This window comes from Triticum dicoccoides, chromosome 6B (genome assembly GCF_002162155.2).
Source record: "Triticum dicoccoides isolate Atlit2015 ecotype Zavitan chromosome 6B, WEW_v2.0, whole genome shotgun sequence".
NCBI classification, from domain to species: Eukaryota; Viridiplantae; Streptophyta; class Magnoliopsida; order Poales; family Poaceae; genus Triticum; species Triticum dicoccoides.
Window position 1 is genome coordinate 192,091,038 of NC_041391.1, and position 21,254 is coordinate 192,112,291.

Here is a 21,254-nt window from a genome sequence, read left to right on the forward strand (position 1 = left end):
GTCGAGATCCCAATCTTCAGAGTTGCATTTAATTCTTCCCAATAAATCCCATTTGAATTCAATAGTCTTCATCATGAACGAGCCAGTACAAGAAGTATCGAGCATGGAGCGATTATTGAGAGAAAGTCGAGCATAAAAATTTTGAATAATAAATTCTCTTGAGAGCTCATGATTGGGGTATGAATATAAAATTGACTTAAGCCTCCCCCAAGCTTGAGCGATGCTTTCTCCTTCGCGAGGTTAAAAATTATATATATAATTACGATCACGATGAACAAGATGCATAGGACAAAACTTCTGATGAAATTCCAATTTCAATCGGTTGTAGTTCCATGATCCCATATCATCACATAGCCTAAACCATGTCAATGCCTTTCCCTTCAAAAATAAAGGGAAGACCTTATTCTTGATAACATCCTCGGGCATACCTGCAAGCTTAAATAATCCACAAACTTCATCCACATAGATTAGGTGCAAATCGGGATGCAATGTTCCCTGTAAAAGGATTAGCTAGCAGTTTCTCTACCATACCCGAAGGAATTTCAAAGTAAACATTTTCAGTAGGTTCAGTAGGTTGAGGAGAAACTCTTTGCTCTACTGGTTGGGGCGAAGATACCCCGAACAAGCCCCTCAAAGGATTATGTTCCATAGTAACAAGTGACAGTAAATTTCAGCACACTATATAAATTTTTCCTTACCAAGTTCCACTTACCAAAGGCGCTTCACTCCCCGGCAACGGCGCTAGAAAAGAGTCTTGATGACCCACAAGTGTAGAGGATCTATCGTAGTCCTTTCGATAAGTAAGAGTGTCGAACCCAACGAGGAGCAGAAGGAAATGACAAGCGGTTTTCAGTAAGGTTTTCTCTACAAGCACTGAAATTATCGGTAACGGATAGTTTTGTGATAAGGTAATTTGTAACAGGTAACAAGCAATGAAAGTAAATAAAGTGGAGCAAGATGGCCCAATCCTTTTTGTAGCAAAGGACAAGCCTGGACAAGTTCTTATATAGAGAAAAGCACTCCCGAGGACACATGGGAATCATCATCAAGCTAGTTTTTATCACGCCCATATGACTTGCGTTCGTTACTTTGATAATTTGGTATGTGGGTGGACCGGTGCTTGGGTACTGCCCTTTCTTGGACAATACTTATGATTAACCCCTATTGCAAGCATCCGCAACTACAAAAGAACTATTAAGGTAAACCTAACCATAGCATGAAACATGTGGATCCAAATCAGCCCCTCACGAAGCAACTCATAAACTAGGGTTTAAGCTTCTGTCACTCTAACAACCCATCATCTACTTATTACTTCCCAATGCCTTCCTCTGGGCCCAAACAATGGTGAAGTGTCATGTAGTCGACGTTCACATAACACCACTAGAGGAGAGACAACATACATCTCATCAAAATATCGAATGAATACCAAATTCACATGACTACTTATAGCAAGACTTCTCCCATGTCCTCGGGAACAAACGTAACTACTCACAAATCATATTCATGTTCATAATCAGAGGGGTATTAATATGCATAAAGGATCTGAACATATGATCTTCCACCGAATAAACCAACTAGCATCAACTACAAGGAGTAATCAACACTACTAGCAACCCACAGGTACCAATCTGAGGTTTTGAGACAAAGATTGGATACAAGAGATGAACTAGGGTTTGAGAGGAGATGGTGCTGGTGAAGATGTTGATGGAGATTGACCCCCTCCCGATGAGAGGATTGATGGTGATGATGATGACGACGATTTCCCCCTCTTAGAGGGATGTTTCCCCGGCAGAACAGCTCCGCCGGAGCCCTAGATTGGTTCCGCCTCGTGGCGGCGGTGTTTTGTCCCGAAATCTTGCTTATGATTTTTTCCAGGGTAAAAGACTTCATATAGCAGAAGATGGGCACCGGAGGCCTGCCAGGTGGCCCACGAGGCAGGGCGCGCCCCCAACCCTCGTGGACGGTGGGTGGCCCTCCTCTGGTATTTTCTTTGCTCAATATTTTTATTAATTCCAAAAATAACTTCCGTGGAGTTTCAGGACTTTCGGAGTTGTGTAGAATAGGTCTCTAATATTTGCTCCTTTTCCAGCCCAGAATTCCAGCTGGCGGCATTCTCCTTCTTCATGTAAACCTTGTAAAATTAGAGAGAATAGGCATAAGTATTGTGACATAACGTGTAATAACAGCTCATAATGCAATAAATATCGATATAAAAGCATGATGCAAAATGGACGTATCAAGGCGCCGTCCATTCGGCGCTAGATCGGATCTTCCGCGATTTGAATCGCCGTGAGTACGACTCCATCAACCGCGTTCCTTGCAATGCTTCCGCTTAGCGATCTTCAAGGGTATGAAGATGCACTCCCTCTCTCTCGTTGCTAGCATCTCCTAGATTGATCTTGGTGACACGTAGGAATTTTTTTGAATTATTACTACGTTCCCCAACACACAGTACCTTCAGAATGAAACAAGTCCTTGTAGAACTCATTTGTTAGGGAAGCCATCTCCGACGGGTCTTGAGTTAGCGTCCCGTCTGATTTCTATAGGTTCTTGATTAGGTTCTTCCTCTTCCACATGCTAGCCCTTCTCTGAAAGTACTTAGTATTCTTGTCACATCAACTAGCCAGTCAACCCTGGAACGTTGATGAGACGCAGTCGGATTTTGAGTATCAAGTTTGCATGGGGGAAAGGGCCGTTCCAGTCTGTGTTGGCCAGTGCCCTATCAAGACGTACGCGGCAGAAGCTGCCCCCGCCGTTTTTTATCATATGTCCAAGGCTTCCCATGATAGCCCAAGTCGACTAACGCGCACACATCCGTGGCATCCCGAAATCCTTGTATCTGTGTCCTTCTCCTCTGGCCCAACCCAACATGCTCATGTAGATGTAGAACTTCGTTGAAGTCACCAATGCAGAGCCATGGCAAAGGGCTAGCACTAGATATGGCTTTGAGCTTGTCCCAAGTTTTATATCTCTCTCCAACTCGCGCCTCACCGTAAACACATGTGAGTCTCCACTGTAGTTGGGCATTGCCACTTTTGCATCCACATGATACTCAAAATAACCAAAAACATCCAACTATATTCCATCATTCCAAAAAAGACCCAAGCCGCCACTGCGGCCCGAGCTACTAACAACATAAGCATGATTAAAACCTAGAGTACCAGCAAGACTTTCCACTTGTGCTTTTGAAATTTGAGTTTCTACAATGCAAAACACAGTTGGGGCATTGCTTCGCTAGATCGCGAAGCTCTCGAATTGTCGCGGCTTTGCCCGCGCTGCGACAATTCCAACATAGGAGATTCATTGTGCTCGACGACCCTCCACACGGGAGGTCGCCGTTCTTGCATCATATGGTTTCTCTGGAGCAGCGCCCTTCTTCAAGTTGTTCTTGTCCGAGTTGACACGCGGTCTCTTCGGATCCTGCTTTGATGAAGGACTAGTCGGCACCATCGCAGGAACAAGCGCCAAACTATTTTCTGAGGACGAGGAAGGGCCAGAGTTGCACCTTCCTTCCGTTCCCCCAAGGATCTCTTCCTGTTATCACCCACATCAGCCATGACTACGTCCGGGTCGACGCCATCAAGGTTTCCAGATTCATCGCCTTCAGGGTATTCAGGAGCCCTACCACGGCCAGCAGAACGGCCACCACGACGTCCCCCGTGACGTCCTCTTCCACGACCAGGTCCGGACCCAACTCTCATATTCCATGTTGCTCTGAGGTCCTTGAAGTACAAAGCAGAGGGTGGATGAATTCCATTGCCATGTTCCTTATATACGTGTCCAAGATGTCCGCAAACAGCACACTAGTCTGGGAGGCGCTCATATTTGACACGGTAAATCTGGCGTTTCCCATCACGGATCATGGACATAGCGTTTTTCAAGGCCTTGTGCACATTGATCTTGACCCAAACTCGGTAGAAATTCCCAGCGAAATCCTGCGTCATGGTTTCTGTGAATAAGACCTCTCCAACCTTTGCTGCTAGCAGTGCCACAAGATGTGAATGCAGGTCTAGAACATCGTGAATCTGTATCCATATATCTAGATTGTTAAGGTTAACCTCTGTCGGCTTGGTGATCCTGTCATAGGGGGTGATGATGACGGCGTTCCCTCTGAAGTTCCATTGTCCCTCTTGCATCACACGTTCCCAATCGCCAAGGCAGAAAAATTGCGAAGTGTAGAGGTTATCCTCAAGAGGGAGAAATTTCACCTCATGTGCCAGATCCCATGCTGCCCGCATGTTCTTGAAGAACCAATACTGGCTATAGGGTTTATCAATGTGAACCCTTGCCACAACCATCCATCTAGTCGCGTCTGGTGGTGCCGCCTTCTCGTCAAAGACGACGTCGTCCAGGTCCTCCTCACGGAGCCCTAGCTCAGCCATCATCTTCTCCACTTCTCACGCGGAGTTGGAACCCGATGCCTCCGAGGACTTCGATCCCATCGCCGCTAAAACTTGAACCCTAGCCCAAGGAAGATTGTAAGATCGGGCTTTGAAGCGAACCCTAACTCTCCAATACTCCTCCAGAAGGCAGGCCAAGGCCGGATAGTGATACTAGATCACCCCTTGATCGGCCCGAGACGCTAGAATCTGGAAGATAATTGAAGGAGGGGAAGTGAAGTGCTCGACGGCGTCTGGATCATCTCTCCTCTTCATATAGCTTGTTTCACATGTCGTGCTCGAGTTTTCTCTTCCTTGCGTTGGTCCTTGAATTCCCGAGCCAGCCTTCAATTGCATCGCGTGGCCTTGCTCCGGGCCATGCCATAACAGCAATGTATTGCCTCAAAAAAAAACGGGGTGGTGGAGTGACCCCTAAAAAAGCAGTAGGGTGGAGCTTCTTCTACAAAAAAAAAGCAGTGGTGGAGCTGATTCTCAAAAAAAGAAGTGGTGGAGCTATGTATATAACCTATCGCATCATACTTGCTCAACATTGTCAAAGTATAGAGGCCACATCTGATCAAAGCATTAATTTTACTGCGTAAGCAAATGATTAAGAGCTAGATATCCAGTAGCCTACAATCGACGTACGCCCCCTGCACTGCATCACCGCACTTCGTGCATTTTTGTTTCATCATTGGCCAATACTGCATGCATAGCGCCAGTTGCAGTACTGAAGAGAACTACGAGTAGTACTACTACTACACTAGATAAGGTTCTGTTATTTCCCGCAAAAAAAAAAAAGATAAGGTTCTGTTACTACTAGTAACTGCTTAACAGCTGATACATAGCACAAGTGCAGGAAGCTAGACTACCTGAGATCTGAGAAGCTACCCTACTTCTTTGGAAAGTAGGAAAACAGCGACGCTTGCCCATCCTTCGGGCCCTTCTCCTTTTTCCTCGCAGGGGTGACCGGCGATCTCCCGCTCTTCTCCATCTCCATCTCCGCCTCGACTCCAGCGTCCTCTATCTTCCTCTTGATGCCGAAAGGATCACGCTCCTGGACTGGATCTTCGGGCAGCATCCCATCTTCTTTCTTAATACCTTCATCGGCTTTATAGAAAATTTGGGGATCCAAAGTGACGGGTTCATTCTTAATGGCACTTTGCTTCTCCGAAGAAGCCTGTTGTTGTTGCTCTGTTTTGTTCGATGGGTCTTCGCCTGAATCATCGCCACACTCCTCTTTTGTGGTCTTGAAAGCTTGTGTTTCTGCCAACTCTCCATGTGCCTTCTCTGGCTTCACTGATGCGGCTGCTTTCTTGGTGAAGAAATTTGAAATTGGCTTTTCACTGGGTCCTATTTTCACCTGCAATTTGGCAAGCAGCAGAAGAAGAAAAAAATCATTGCACATCTTTGTTGATATGCAGAAAACACACAATGGGGGTAGTACAGAATTATCATCGGTATAAATTGGGCGGTACAACTGTGTGTACCCAATAGAAGTACACTGAAGGAATTTTACTATTACAGTACTCAAGTAACATTAAGTAGTTCAAAAACCAGTTAATAGTGCTGAAGATAAACCTGAACAGGTTATATCTTCAGATCACATACAACTAAAGAGCAAGAATGAGAACAATTATCAAGCATCTCATTTCAGCAAGTAAGAAACCCATGGGTACTTCATTACGTACACCAGGAAAATTGCACGTTTAATGGATAGTCAGTGTACAGCAGTGGAAATCCGCATTTATAAGCTAGGTCCATGAGGACCAATTATCCATCTGTTAGCTAGAGGGGCGACTTTGCGCCCAGCCCGCCTGTGTTCAGGGCTTGGCCTCTGCTGCTCAGGGTAGTTCTCTTAAAAAATACGACAGATACTCTAGCATGTTGGTCTAGGTTTTTCTTATACTACTCAATGACATCTTTCATGCATTAGAGAACATCCATAAATATTTGAACGTTGTGTCATCTTAACTTTTTTAAAGTAGTGTGTTACTGTAAGCGTGAGCTACGTGCACCGGGCTGCCCTTTTTGCCTTTTTTAGTTACCCTGCCAACATTAGGCAAGGGCAGCAATACAATGAACAGAGCACACAGTGTACCACCTGTCACAGTTTAATCCCAAACAATAGTAATGCCCTATGTATCAGACATAAAAAAACCAATACAACGTACTAAGCATAGTTTCCTACCTCTTTGATGCAATCAGGACCCTGAAATGATGTTTTCCCCATTGCAGTTGTCACTGGATACCAAACCTGCAGAAGGGATCGACTAAATAACGTTATAGAGCTATCAGAAATTCAGAGTGATGATCATTTTGGTCCCACGAGTTTGGCTAAGGGACCACATTGGTCATGTAAGTTTCAAAAGGCGCAAATAAGTCCCTAAGGTATATCCTTTGAGTGACGGACAACAAGATTACAAGACAAAGATATAACATACACGATGCAAGCTGCTTGTAAACATGGCCAAAGAGGACAACATGTCCATCACGGCTATGCCATCTGGTCCAGCAGAATTCCCTCCAAATCTGCCAACACCTCACCCGTTCCCCATCCATCATCGTAAGCTAACAACAACAACACTCTAGGAAAAGACATCTATCTCAACAGCTCAACCAACATATATCGACATGCTGCTGTTGCAGGATGCTTTGAATGAAAACACGAGATCAAGAACGACAGTATAGCACTAAAAACTAAGTCAAAGAACAGAGTTATGTCTAATTTGAGAGGATGGATGACTAGGGGAAAAATGTCAATTCTTAGAGTTGGGAGCGAATGTTGCTGACCCACCAGCCCACCGGCATAGTGGGGGTACCTGAGGGGACAGTTTTACCTAAGATGCAAACCTCACAGACTTGTTTCACCTGTTTGAAGGCCTAGACCATTAACCTTATATGATTCATACTCCCTCCGTTCCAAAATAAGAGTCGTGGTTTTAGTTCAAATTTGAACTAAAACCACAAGACTTATTTTGGAACGGTATGAGTAGTATTTTATAACCATAAATGTGCTACTAGCTTGATGAAAATGAGAAATTTAGCTTTTGCTTGGAAATGTGTCTCCTGCCGGATTATAGTACAAAACAAAATGTAACATCATTAAACTAGAATTTCATCGAAATCAATGTTGTTTAATCAAAAAAGATGATTTAGAAAGATGGCCATGTATGTACTGTAACATGATTCACATCATGGACTTACTAAATCAGTTCCTTCATAGGGTACAGTTATTTCTTCCAGCTTCACGGAGCTATTGTTCAACCAAGCATTAACAGAGTCTTCATCGCCCAAGATTACCGGCATTCTATCTGTCAGCACATGTTAAAGTTTCAAATAGTGCATCTCACAGAAACACCATTTGCAAATAAGTTTCCTATATTTAGTACCAAAATGAGGCATTATCCATTTACCCTTGTTAAATTGCACACAAGCAGAAATCTTTACCAGACTATGGTTCCATCATAGATGATATATTGGTACTTCATTGAGAACCAACTATCTATGTCCCTTGGTCCTAAACAAGACTTTGCAAAAGGAACATGAAGAAAGCCACTCCATGCACTAACCAACCAGTGGATTCCCAAACTATCCATTCAGTAGTTCCTAATCATGAAGTCATTCTAGAATAGGCTATATAATATTTAAGAAATGTAAAATAATAGGTGTAGTCAATTATCCAATGAACTTTGAAGCAGTTTCAGAGCAGCTAAAGAGTAGGCGATAGTACATGAATGAACAATCTGAGAACCTGGGGCAAAGACCAAAGAGTAAGCAACTAACCATGAAGCCATTTCAAAGAAGTTGAAACATGGGTAGTCAAAATAGTAAATGTATGGAGGGTCTCTCCTGTGAAAAAATAGCAGGTAATATTAGTATTGCAGTAAATAAATTATCCTTTAAGAATTAGAGTAATAATAACAGCCTTTACATTTTTATAATTCAATTCTAACAAATTGGCACAATTATACATCGTGAACAACAGAAAGCAAAATGAGATACATAAAAAGGAAAAGGCAGACCACAAAATATCATAAAAGAAACATTATTGCAAAGTAATGTACTACAAAACAACAATACTGTGACAACTTAGCCAATGCTATATATTTGCTAATGTCTTACTTTTAAAATAAAGATATTATAATATGTAGTATTCTACCAATGTCCAGCCGTCCAGGTAATACCGTAATAGCTTATCCACCCTTCCCATGCAACGATTGCACACTTGATGCATTAAATTAAAAAACAGTGATTATTCATGAGGGTAGTACTTCAAGTTCGGTATAAAATATACAGTTTGAAATTTCCATTATCGAATTCCTTCCTACTGATAATGTCTACACCGTGAGGCACATTAAGATAACAAGAAAAAATTCAATGTAGTCACAAATTTTTCCTGTCTCTAAACCAATTATGATCTACATATCTGTGACTACAACTGCGGGTATGGATATATAAAAAAAAACTTGATTATGAGCCCAAATGTCTGAATCAATTGGCCGGATAATTTTGATCTACTTTAACTAGTTTGTGCTTGATCAGAAACACCTGAAGAAACAATCTCTCCTAACAAGCAAAGCAATTATTCTTATCTCTATCTTCCAACTGACACCACCATGCCGGTGAACAGCCATATGGATGCTACAGTAGTCACTAGACATTTGGCTAGAATAGGTTACAAAAGGTGTTAGCAGAAAAAGTTCCGCTGCAGCAACTCCCAAGGATTGAATCACAGGAACAAAACGAAGGGAGACAGCTTTGAACCTCACCATCTGGAAATAACAACCATGATACTAAAAACTAGTAATATCAAGTCCAGCTGCTGTTATGTATATATAACTGAACTATGTAGAGAGTGTGATCACCAAAAACGCGAAAACTCAAACTTTCAGTTCCATAACACCAATGGTATTCAAGATACAAAATACAACGGAATGTGTAAAAAACTAAGTATCCTAACCATCTGAATTTGTCCAAGTGTCAAAGAGGGCAGCAAACACAAGAGGCCTCTCATCCCGGAAATGAATGTAATATGGTTGCTTTTTGGATCCATCCTTTTTCCACTCATAGAACCTGAACTCCATACAAAACAATAATGCATTATTAACACAAGAATTTAGTCACAAACTATTTTTACAAAATGAAAAGTTTGTTATCATTCAAGTGCTTACATCAATTAAAACACGCCCACATATAAATGAACTAACAACCAAATGCTCTATGCTATAAACACAAACAACCATAAAGGCGGACCATATTAGATTTATAGAATATGGAAGAGTGACATGTGGCAATCAGATATCATGCTAGTTGCAGCCCCTAGGTTGTACTCGCCTCAACTCCGAACTGAGCAGGTCAAAGTTAAGCCTGGTACTTCTGGTAAATCAACGGCAATCCAAGTAAAATAACTTATGATGTTGCCTGTCATGAGCTCATGTGTCTTCAGAGTGGGAGTAACACTAGTACATTTAGCTCAGCTGTATTTATTTTTAGGCCTATAAACATGTACTCAGCACTTCGCTTTTACCAGCTAATAATTATTTCAGGTGAATTAGAACCTATTATTTGAATTTTGAAATTTTGGTAGACATATTTGATAGTTTCAATGTGTGTGATCGATATTCTAGGTTCCATTTTCCAGTGTTTTTTTCTTTTTCAGTGAGCTTCTAGGTTTCAGTTGTTAATCTAGATTGTTGCAAAGCCCCCCAACGTGCTTAGCCAAGTTGCACTTTTGTGTGAATAGATTATTGGTGGTTTTGCGATTGGTGAAAGGCTTTAGTAGTAGGCACATGCAACGGGTAGTGGGAAGTTTGTTATCTCCACTTATATGCCATGAAGACCTGGACCACCTGGGATTCGGAATGAAAGCTGTATCAATTCAGAAGTGTATGTGAATTTGGGATTTGTAATTCAAAGAGGAAATCTGTTTAAATTACTCATGGTCTTGATTGAACCAGAATAATCAGTCGCGATATCTAAACATATAATCTTACGTTACTTCCCTGCGCCCGACTGGTGGCTCGTCCATAAGCACCATTGCAGCAGCAGTGCTAAACTAAAAGAGAGTGGAGGGGAGGTAGGGAGGAAGTGGGGAATACAAGGTGAAATGGACAAAAAAGGACTTCAGAGTAATAACTGACAGGCCTGAGTTTCACATCAAGGATTCAAGGTACAAAGCATTCTTCTACAACCTTAAACCTACACCATGCAATTTGCAATGTATCAATGGACTTTGGGCAGGGAGCATCTGGGGTCATGCTTAGGATCAACAGAGATATAACAAATCCATAAATAGCAGATGCAAATAGTAACAGTCAACCATATGTCCATACCCTTCTACTGCAACAAGACATCTATTCTTCGGGATAAGTCGCCTAAACGAAGCCTTTTCCTTTACAGATTCTGACCTGGCATTGAACTGCAAAACAAAAGCAATCAGCTCATGTAATGCAAAACCAACCGAACATTGAATGAGCATAGAGACATCCAAGGCAGGCATGGTCCAATATACATGCCATGCTAAGGGCAGGTGCATATAGTCGGTTAAGTGGTAGTACAAAGCATGCCACTGGCTTTTTCATTGTATTAACAGCCCATTGGCCCAAATCAACTGCATTCTTGTCAAAACGTGGCTAATAGCAACTTAACCACCGCACTGCACTGCCAGTGAAGTCCAATCTACAGTGCCCCATCTACAGAAACTTGTGGAAAGTCAGTGCATATCGTACCATCCTGAAATGGTCGGGCTTGTCGGTCTTGCTTGAGAAGCTGGGGACGAGCCCCCACTTCATGCACTGGATAACAGGCCCTTGCTCCTCCGCACGTCCTTCCCCGCCCGCCGCCCGCGCTCGCAGGGTCCCCACCGGCAGGTACGCCCCGGGTGTCACGTTGTACGACGGCCGGAACCTGCGCGCCGCAACCGAGAATCGAATAGCTGAAGAAACGAGAGGCTTCCTAATGGCATATGTGACCGTGTAAGGTCGAGATTCTCCTCTTACCGGTCCATCTGGAGCGTCCGTACGGCGGGGGCGTCTCCTCCTCCGTCGCCGCCGCCGCCTCCGCCGGCGGCGGCGGAGGTGGTGGTCGGGAAGCCAAAGGCCCTGGCTGCCTGAGCCGCGCTGAGGGTACACCTGGCCCTGCCGCACATCTCGGATTACTCTCGCAGGCCGCCGGCCGCCAAGCGCTGCTGTTTGCTGCCTGGGGTGTGGGATTTGGGGCTTTGGGGGTCCGAGTCCGCGGCGACGAGGCCAGAATTGGGGCGCGGGAAGGGGGAATGACTAGTTTATTTGGTACGGGTACAGCCGTGGAACGGTGCGTCTGCGTCAGGTTTGGAAAACAGAGTTGGCCTGGTTATTATTAGCAGCAAAAAAAAGAGTCCATGCGGTTGCAACACGAGAAAACAATATGACTCGCTCCTACATAATAATCAGGAAAACGTTTGTTTTCATCCGACTTATCTTTCTCTCACGCAAACCTCCCGGAGAGCCGTCGGATCGCGGGGAGATCCTGCGGCTCTTATCTGTCTCGGTCGGTTCACACGCAGACGGACCAGGTGTATTGGTTTGCTCGCTGTCCATTGCAACATCGGGCCAGACCACTCCTCTTTGCCTTGGCCCTCCCCGTTCATGTCTCGTTCTCTCCTCCACCTTCACCGCTCGCGCAGATTCGGCAACCTGGGATGCGACGGTCAGCCCGGCAGCGAGGCAAAGGAACGGCGGTGCCGGTGGGTAGGGAGGGAGCGAGGACGCGCGCATCATCATCGCTCTCCATGGCCGACGGCGACCCAGAGACTAGGTATGTTTTCCAGATCTCAAAATCACACCAGTGAATGGAAGGCATCGGGGCAGTTCTGTTCGTGTGAAGGATGGAGTAGCGGAGGTTGGGCTTGGTCTCATCGGAGCTGCTTCGTAGGAGGGGTAGTAGCGCGGGGGAGGGGGAGGAGGAAGGGGGGTTGTGCTCGTCGGAGCTGCTTCGTAGGAGGGGGAGTAGCGCAGGGTGGGGTTGGGCTCGTCGGAGCTGCTAGGCAGGAAGGGATGTTTCCGGTGATTTTTGGGTGCTGCGTTTTGTGTTTGACGGTGGTGTTCGTCGGCGTTGGCTGGGGGCGCAGGGTGTTCAGTTTGGGTTCAGTTTGCTTCAGTTTACTAGGGGCGGAATTTTGCAACTGGAACTAACAGTTACATTGCAGCACAATCCAAGGCTTCAAACTTACCATTTTTTGGGCATCCCCAATGCGCTTGTACAGTAGGTTGCGTGTTGTGCTATGTGTAGTTACTTGGTTCAGATATAAATGCAGATTGCAGCACCTCCTTTTTTCTGAATTCTGTGATTTACAGTAGGTTTCATGTGTGCTATCTGTAGATACCCTGGTTTACTAGTCTCAAATTCCAGATGTACAGTAGGTTTTTCATGTCTATTTTGTTGTTAGTTGTATTGCAGCACAATATTTTCTCTTCTCAAATTTCAGATGTACGGTAGGTTTTCATGTCAATTTTTGTTAGCTGTATGACAGCACAATATTTTTTCTTCAGAATGTAGTATAGTGAACTAGTTATTGTTAGAATATAGTGATGTTCAGATCAGTTTTTCCGATGTAGTGTAGTGAACTATCTACTGTAGGAGTGGAAATTGCAATGGTACTCCTTTGTTTTGTCTTTACATTCAGCCTCGTGGATTTTTTTCCCTTTTCCTTGCTTTCTTTTTTGCAGCATGGAGGATGATGAATATACGGCTGATGGGTCATTCTCAACCCATTTCTCACCCACTCGGTTGCGGCAGGTTGCAGATAGTCAGTCCAAGAAGAAGAAGGAAGTTATAAGCAAATGCAGCTTTGGTTCCCTCTTGAATATCAACTCTTTCTCTGTGCCGGCTGATCTGCTCGATTGGGTAGTCATAAAAATTGACCCAGAAATGGCGTTGTTTAGGTATGCAAACACAACCAGTTGCTTCTACTCCCCCCTTTTCCCTTGTTCCTTTTTGTGGTTCTTTCTTTTTTCTTTGTTGCAATTGGTGTTGTTTTGTTATATGAGTTGTTGCATCTATTTTTTGTAGTCACAAAAAGAAGTCTATATTGTTTACAAAAGACATGGTGCGAAAAAAAAAATTAATGTCCCATCTGGGTCAAGGCCAGTGGAGTTGTTGAGGAGGAGTGAGCCACACGTGCTCCGTGAACCTCACCGAGTAGGGTCAAGGGCTCCAATGAAGCATTGTATTCAAGTGCTCAAGGATGTAGAGGATGATGATGTTGTTAGTATAAATAGGACATGGCTGCTATTATGTATGGCTCTTGTGCTATCTCCTGGGACTGGCAACATGGTACCCCTAGAGTATCTTGCGAGTTTGGTGGACATGGACAAGATTGATGAGTTTGCATGGGATGGGCACTTCTTGGTTGTTGTGTTAAAGGAGGTGAAGAAGTACCAACGGAAGAGGGAGGCAGGGAAACGTGGCTTTTGGATCGGCGGTTGTCTGCCAATGTTTGCGGTATGCCCCATCAGCTTGCAACTTTTTGCCATTTTTATATTATTTTGGGCTCTAGTATCTTTTTCCAAACAATTTATGCTCACAATGATTTTTTTGTGCTTGTTGAAGATAATTTATATGGACTTTGTCTATGTGACTCGGGTGTTGGTTTCGGAGCATAGAATTGACTACTCTCTCCCAAGGGCATGTTTTGTATGCAACAAAGACTTCGATTTGGTAGAAGAAATTGATAAGAACAAGCTCAAACTTGATAAGATTGAATTTGGGAAACGGAATGTAAGAGCTCGTTTTTTTCCTTTCTTAAGTTTCATATATCTCTCTCTCTTTTGTTTTTTTTGCTGCCCTGTTTGATCTGGTGATTAACCTTTTTGGACTATTTGCTATTCGCAGCTTCGTCGTTTGCCAGAGACGCCATATGTATCTCTTGAGGGCTACAATGAAGCTGATCGCGAGAACAACACTGCGGAGGGAGCTAGTGGAGATGCAAACATTCCCGAGATACCTCCAAGCAAACCAGTCATGGATGGGAGCGAGATTGGTGGCGATGTGTGTGGGTCTCTAGATGAGTGGCTGCACCCACTGCCTTCAAGTCAAGAATTGGTAGTAAGCATGCACACTTTTTGCTTTCAATAAATATCTATGTTTCAATTTTCCTACATTTTTTGTCCCATTTGCTTACATTTTGTTGATTTCATATGTTTCAACCGTTTTTATTTCTATTATTCAGATTCCATAGCACATGATACCAATATATCGCAGCGGCCTATTCTTTGACGCTTGTTTGTGACATTCATTTTGAACTAATTTTGTTTGCTAGACGAGGCTCCTGCCACCGAGACCTTCAGAAGCACCACCACTTTCACCTTCGGGCTTCCCTGCGTGGACACACTGGAAAACCCGCCTGATAAGTGTCGGAGGACCCTTCTTTTGGCTGTTTTTAGAAGCACTTATGCGCGTGCCAAAGCCCATCTTGAATGCATATTCATTGTACAATGTTTTGGCATCGTCAACAGAGTCAAACTCCATGCCAACATAGGGCATAAGTGGCTGAGATGAAATCTCATTATCCTCTTGATCATCATCATACATTGCAGCAGTTGAGTTGTGCCCGACATCTGAATTTATCTCTCCATTTGCCGCAACATGCGGTTGTGCATAGCTCTCCTCACCTCCTGTCCTTTCACCAGCACCCTATAAGTGCAACAAAAGTCAACAGTACATTAGGAATGTTTTTATTCTATGCAACAGTATATAAATGCTCAATCGTATCAGCTTTTTTACATTATCCAGATTGGAACATACTAGTACCAATTTCATAATGTTTCTTGAATTTTCCAACAAGAACATTCTCTATCTACTATACCATTGGAAACATCAACTTAATGAAACTGAACTTTCTGAAATTGAGTGCAACACTTTGAACTTTTATGAACTTTGCAGTATTTTTTGAACTTTTTTTCATGGATAGTGTGCTAAATAGTGCCTGATCCAGTTTCTAAACTTGAAGTTTACAATCACAACTACTGCTTGAATACCAATTTCGAAGCGCCATTGCAGCAAGGAATACAAACATGTGCGCTAGGGTTCTTTAGGAACTTACCCAATTTGCAGAGGAATTGACAGTAGAAGGCGGATTTTCTGGGAAGAAGACCGGTGGATTTCAATAGCTACTTGAAGCAGGTGCTATGTAGTTCACCGGAGTTGGATCTGTCCACCTGGATGCAACGGATCCATGGGAGGTTGGAGCTGAGACGGAGGCGGGCATATCTCGATAGATATGCTGTGCCATCGGGTAGACGCACGGGTGGAGGAGAACTTGCTATGATGATTCAGGGCGGCGGGTGATACATCTCCGTCGTATCTATAATTTTTGATTGTTCCATGTCAATATTATTCAACTTTCATATACTTTTGGCAACTTTTCATACTATTTTTGGGACTAACATATTGATCCAGTGCCCAATGCCAGTTCATGTTTGTTGCATGTTTTATGTTTCGCGGAAACCCAGTATCAAACGGAATCCAAACGGGATAAAAACAGACATAGAATTATTTTGAAATATTTGGGATTTTCCGGAGGAAGAATCAACGTGAAACGGTGCCCGAGGTGGCCACGAGACAGGGGGCGCACCCTCCCCCCTAGGCACACCTGGCACCCTCGTGGGCCACCCGTAAGGCGGTTGACGCTCTACTTTTGCCGCAAAAAAGCTAATTTTATGAGAAAAATCTGGGCAAAAGATTCACCCCAATCGGAGTCACGGATCTTCGGATATAAAAGAAACGGTGAAGGGGCAGAATTTCAGAACGCAGAAACAGAGAGAGACAGAGAGATAGATCCAATCTCGGAGGGGCTCTCGCCCCTCCCACGCCATGGAAGCCAAGGACCAGAGGGGAAACCCTTCTCCCATCTAGGGAGAAGGTCAAGGAAGAAGAAGAAGAAGGAGGGCCCTCTCCCCCTTGCTTCCGGTGGCGCCTGAATGCCACCGGGGGCCATCATCATCACCGCGATCTTCACCAACAACTTCACCGCCTTCATCATCAATTCTTTCCCCCTCTATGAAGCGGTGTAACCCCTCTCTTACCCGCTGTAACCTCTACTTAAACATGATGCTCAACGCTATATATTATTTCCCAATGATGTATGGCTATCTTATGATGTTTGAGTAGATCCGTTTTGTCCTATGGGTTAATTGATGATTGTGATTGGTTTGAGTTGCATGTTTTATTATCGGTGCTGTCCTATGGTGCTCTCTGTGTCGCGCAAGCGTGAGGGTTCCCCGCTGTAGGGTTTGCAATATGTTCATGATTTGCTTATGGTGGATGGCGTGAGTGAACAGAAGCATAGACCCTCCTAAAACCCGAGTAAAAAAATGGAGATGGGGAACCTCCTAAAACCCTCGATGCTCGTTATGTTCAAGATATTATGTATTACTGTGATAATACTGAGAAAACCCCATTCAATTATGTTATGGGAGACACGTTGGATCAACGTGAATACTTTAGGGATTATCGCTTGACATAAAAAGGGAAACTATTATGGGATCAAATTCATATATTATGTTGGTATGCTCGTCAACTATGCTTGATACATGATTATACTTGTTGCTCTAGGATGAAGGCTCCACATCTTCCCTTTTCATGCAAATTCAATGATAATAAAACCTTAGCTTCTTATGCTAATGGTGTATATGATGACTATGATGTGGAACAAATAGAAGAATTTGTTGCTTTTATGGGTGCTTATGAGATTGAATCTATGTTTAAAGAGTTTGATGATTTTGATGATTCAGTTTATAGACCTGAAAATTTTGCTATACTTAAATATTGTTATAAAAATTATGAATACAATTACAATATTGATGCATTTATTGAGAAAGTCTCTGCTGTCCAAGAAGAGACTAATACTTTGTAGGAGTCTATGGAAGAAGAAATTGATGAAATTGTGAGCTCATTGGATGAAAAAAATGACGAGAAGAGCAAAGAATAAAAGGAGGAAGAGCGGATTAGCTATCCGTGCCCACCTTCTAATGAGAGTAATTCTTCAACTCATATATTGTTTAATTTCCTTTCGTGCTTACCGAAGGATGATTGCTATGATGATTGTTATGATTCCGTTGATTCTCTTGAATTACCCCTTTTTGATGATGCTTCCTATGCTTGTGGCCAAGATGTCAATATGAATTATGCTTATGGAGATGAACTTGCTATAGTTCCTTATGTTAAACATGAAATTGTTGCTATTGCACCCACGCATGATAGTTCTATTATCTTTTTGAATTCTCCCAACTACACTATATCGGAGAAGTTTGTGCTTACTAAGGATTATATTGATGGGTTGCCTTTTACCGTTGCACATGATGATTTTAATGAATATAATATGCATGTGCTTGCTGCTCCTACTTGCAATTATTATGAGAGAGGAACTACATCTCCGCCTCTTTATGTTTTCAACACGATAGAATTGTAAGAAACTGCTTATACTATGCATTGGCCTTTACTTGGTGTGCATGAATTATTCTTTTATGACATGCCGATGCATAGGAAGAGAGTTAGACTTTGTTGCTGCATGATATATGTTACTTTGTGCTCACTACTAAATTACAAATCATTGTTAATTAAAATTAGCTTTTATATACCTTGGGATCCGGGTGGATCCATTACTTGAGCACTATATGCCTAGCTTAATGGCTTTAAAGAAAGCGCTGTCAGGGAGGCAACCCAGAAGTTTTAGAGAGTCATTTATTTCTGTTGTGTGCTTTCATATAGTCTAAAAACAAAAAAAATAAAAAAGAAAACCTAAAACTTTTCAAAGAGGAAAGTGAAAGTGAGAAAGACAAGCATTGTTGAAGTGGGAGCTAGCCTTGAACTTTGTTCATGCTCAAGGAAACTTTGTGAATCTTGATTACAAAAACTTTTCATAAAAAATAATTATCCCGTTGTATAATTCCATTGTATTATAAAAATAATGTGCCAATGTTTGCCTTTAGGATGTTTACAATGCTTGTTGGTTTGTACGGTGCAGAACAGAAATTTTGGATGTAATGTGTGATTTTATATTTTTAACTGGAACGTCAAACGGTTCTGATTCTTTTTGCACTGTCTTGCTGTAAAAATTGTTTATTGTTCCTAATTATGGTAGAATTTTTGGGGTACCATAAGTATGATGAATGTTTAGATTGCTATAGACTGTTCTGTTTTTGACACATTCTATTTTTGATGCATAGTTTGCTTGTTTTGATGTATCTATCAATTTATATCATTGGATTTAAGCCATGAAAAAGTTACATTACAGTAGACACAATGCAAAAACAAAATATGAATTGGTTTGTAATAGTACTTAGAGTAGTGATTTGCTTTATTATACTAACGTATCTTACCGAGTTTTTTGTTGAAGTTTTGTGTGGATGAAGTGTCTAATCGAGGATGTCTCGATATGAGGAAAAGGAAGAGAGGCAAGAGCTCAAGTTTGGGGATGCCCGAGGCACCCCAAGTAAATATTCAAGGAGACTCAAGCGTCTAAGCTTGGGGATGCCCCGGAAGGCATCCCCTCTTTCTTCAACAAGTATCGGTATGTTCTCGGATTCGTTTCGTTCATGCGATATGTGCAGGTCTTGGAGCGTCTTTTGCATTTAGTTTTCACTTTTCTTTTATGCACCATGCTGGCATGAATGAGAAAAGTGGATCCCTCAAAATGCTAAGGATAAAAGGATTGGCTCAAGCTTAAAAGCTCAAGACTCTACATTTTATATTTTAGTGATCCAAGATCACATTGAGTCTATAGGAAAAGCCAATACTATCAAGAAGGGATGAGGTGTTGCTTAATGAGTTTCTTGCTCCACAGTGCTTAGTGATATGCTCCAAAACCCTCAACTACTTTCTCACATCCACATATGACCTAAACCCAAAAGTCAAACTCGGCCCTACCGATTCTTTCTACCCGGCGCCATCGAGTTCAGATGTCATAGCCACTGCCACAAACCCTAGGCAAATCGGTCTCACCGATAGGGATCTCGGTCTCACCGAGATGGGATTGTAATATCTCTGTTTCCCTTTGTAACGTTTCGGTATCACCGAGATGAGCGATCGGTCCCACCGAGATTGCAATGTAAACTCCCTGTTTTCTTTTCGTAACATTTCGGTCCCACCGAAATGATTGAACCGGTCCCACCGAGTTTACCTAACCAACTCTCTGGTTAGCTTATTACCAAAATCGGTCTCACCGAGTTTGTGTAATCGGTCTCACCAAGATTATGTTATGCCCTAACCCTAATCATATCGGTCCTACCGAGTTGCATGTCGGTCCCATCGAAAATCCTAATGGTAACTAGATTTGCTAAATCGGTCCGACCGAGTTTCTCAATTCGGTCCCACCGAGTTTGGTAAGTCGTGTGTAATGGTTAGATTTTGTGTGGAGGCTATATATACCCCTCCACCTCCTCTTCATTCGTGGAGAGAGCTATCAGAACAAACCTACACTTCCAACTTGTTGTTTCTGAGAGAGAACCACCTACTCATGTGTTGAGGCCAATATATTCCATTCCTACCATATGAATCTTGATCTCTAGCCTTTCCCAAATTGGTTTCCACTCAAATCTTCTTTCCACCAAATCCAAATCCTGTGAGAGAGAGTAGAGTGTTGGGGAGACTATCATTTGAAGCACAAGAGCAAGGAGTTCATCATCAACACACCATTTGTTACTTCTTGGAGAGTGGTGTCTCCTAGATTGGCTAGGTGTCATTGGGGAGCCTCTGACAAGATTGTGGAGTTGAACCAAGGAGTTTGTAAGGGCAAGGAGATCGCCTACTTCGTGAAGATCTATCGCTAGTGAGGCAAGTCCTTCGTGGGCGACGGCCATGGTGGGATAGACAAGGTTGCTTCTTCGTGGACCCTTCGTGGTTGGAGCCCTTCGTGGACTCGCGCAACCGTTACCCTTCGTGGGTTGAAGTCTCCATCAACGTGGATGTACGATAGCACCACCTATCGGAACCACGACAAAAACATCCGTGTCTCCAATTGCGTTTGAATTCTCCAAACCCTTCCCTTTACATTCTTGCAAGTTGCATGCTTTACTTTCCGCTGCTCATATACTCTTTGCATGCTTGCTTGAATTGTGTTAAGATTGCTTGACTTGTGCTAAGATAGCTAAAATCTGTCAAAGACTAAAGTTGGGAAAAGAATAAGTTTTTATTTGGTCAAGTAGTCTAATCACCCCCCCTCTAGACATACTTCCGATCCTACAAGTGGTATTAGAGCTTTGGTATCCATTTGCTTTGATTTCCATAGTTTTTGGTGGTCATAGCCTTGGTTTCACAACCTAGGAGAGTATGGCGTCTAGCGAGGGAAATTATCACCGTAGAGGTCCTTACTTTGATGGTACAAATTTTGCTAGTTGGAAGCATAAGATGAAAATGCATATTCTCGGACATAACCCCACCGTTTGGGCTATTGTGTGTATTGGCTTGCAAGGTGAATTCTTTGATGGGATAGAACCGAACCGTGAAGCTAGCGCGGATGAGTTGAAGATGATGCAATACAACGCTCAAGCTTGTGATATCCTCTTCAACGGATTGTGCCCCGAAGAATTCAACAAAATCAGCCGTCTTGAGAATGCAAAAGAAATTTGGGATACTTTGATTGATATGCATGAAGGTACCGACTCCGTCAAGGAATCCAAGTTGGATGTGCTCCAAAGTTAACTTGACAAGTTCAAAATGAAGGATGGTGAAGGTGTCGCTGAAATGTACTCTAGGCTTGCTCTTATTACAAATGAGATTCGGGCTTAGGAAGTGAAGAGATGACCGACAAATTCATCATCAAGAAGATCCTAAGAGCTTTGGACGGAAAATATGATACAGTGTGCACATTGATCCAAATGATGCCCAATTACAATG

The 21,254-nt window shown here is 42.9% G+C and overlaps 2 protein-coding genes across 6 annotated transcripts; one reads left to right on the top strand and one right to left on the bottom strand.

The window, feature by feature from the left end:
- Positions 1-4,963: 4,963 nt before the first annotated feature.
- LOC119326484 (abasic site processing protein HMCES-like) lies at positions 4,964-11,660 on the bottom strand. Its single transcript, XM_037600123.1, has 8 exons — positions 11,381-11,660; positions 11,111-11,288; positions 10,715-10,800; positions 9,343-9,455; positions 8,166-8,231; positions 7,587-7,693; positions 6,571-6,636; positions 4,964-5,742 (listed from the first exon to the last, which is right to left on the bottom strand). The coding sequence occupies exons 1-8, from the start codon at positions 11,527-11,529 to the stop codon at positions 5,272-5,274; spliced, it is 1,236 nt and encodes a 411-aa protein (XP_037456020.1). The 5' UTR covers positions 11,530-11,660; the 3' UTR covers positions 4,964-5,271.
- A 289-nt stretch (positions 11,661-11,949) lies between these two features.
- On the top strand, positions 11,950-15,149 carry LOC119323766. 5 transcript variants are annotated; one of them, XM_037597475.1, is made up of 6 exons: positions 11,950-12,176; positions 13,088-13,303; positions 13,431-13,862; positions 13,971-14,138; positions 14,253-14,465; positions 14,680-15,149. In XM_037597475.1, the coding sequence occupies exons 3-6, from the start codon at positions 13,578-13,580 to the stop codon at positions 14,896-14,898; spliced, it is 885 nt and encodes a 294-aa protein (XP_037453372.1). In that variant the 5' UTR covers positions 11,950-12,176; positions 13,088-13,303; positions 13,431-13,577; the 3' UTR covers positions 14,899-15,149. The 5 variants fall into 5 exon arrangements, with proteins under 5 accessions (XP_037453372.1, XP_037453373.1, XP_037453371.1 ...); XM_037597476.1 differs by having other exon boundaries at positions 13,158-13,303; XM_037597474.1 differs by lacking the exon at positions 11,950-12,176 and having other exon boundaries at positions 12,357-13,303.
- The last annotated feature ends 6,105 nt before the right edge of the window (positions 15,150-21,254 follow it).

Excerpts from the sequence above, each read along its gene's own strand:
- LOC119326484 (XM_037600123.1), bottom strand. The coding sequence starts at position 11,529 with ATGTGCGGCAGGGCCAGGTGTACCCTCAGCGCGGCTCAGGCAGCCAGG. Across the intron at positions 10,801-11,110 it reads AGCCCGACCATTTCAGGATG|TTCAATGCCAGGTCAGAATC; the intron begins GTACGATATGCA and ends TTTGTTTTGCAG. Across the intron at positions 9,456-10,714 it reads TGTCTTGTTGCAGTAGAAGG|GTTCTATGAGTGGAAAAAGG; the intron begins GTATGGACATAT and ends TATGGAGTTCAG.
- LOC119323766 (XM_037597475.1), top strand. The coding sequence starts at position 13,578 with ATGAAGCATTGTATTCAAGTGCTCAAGGATGTAGAGGATGATGATGTT. Across the intron at positions 13,863-13,970 it reads GTTGTCTGCCAATGTTTGCG|ATAATTTATATGGACTTTGT; the intron begins GTATGCCCCATC and ends TGCTTGTTGAAG. Across the intron at positions 14,466-14,679 it reads CTTCAAGTCAAGAATTGGTA|ACGAGGCTCCTGCCACCGAG; the intron begins GTAAGCATGCAC and ends TTTGTTTGCTAG.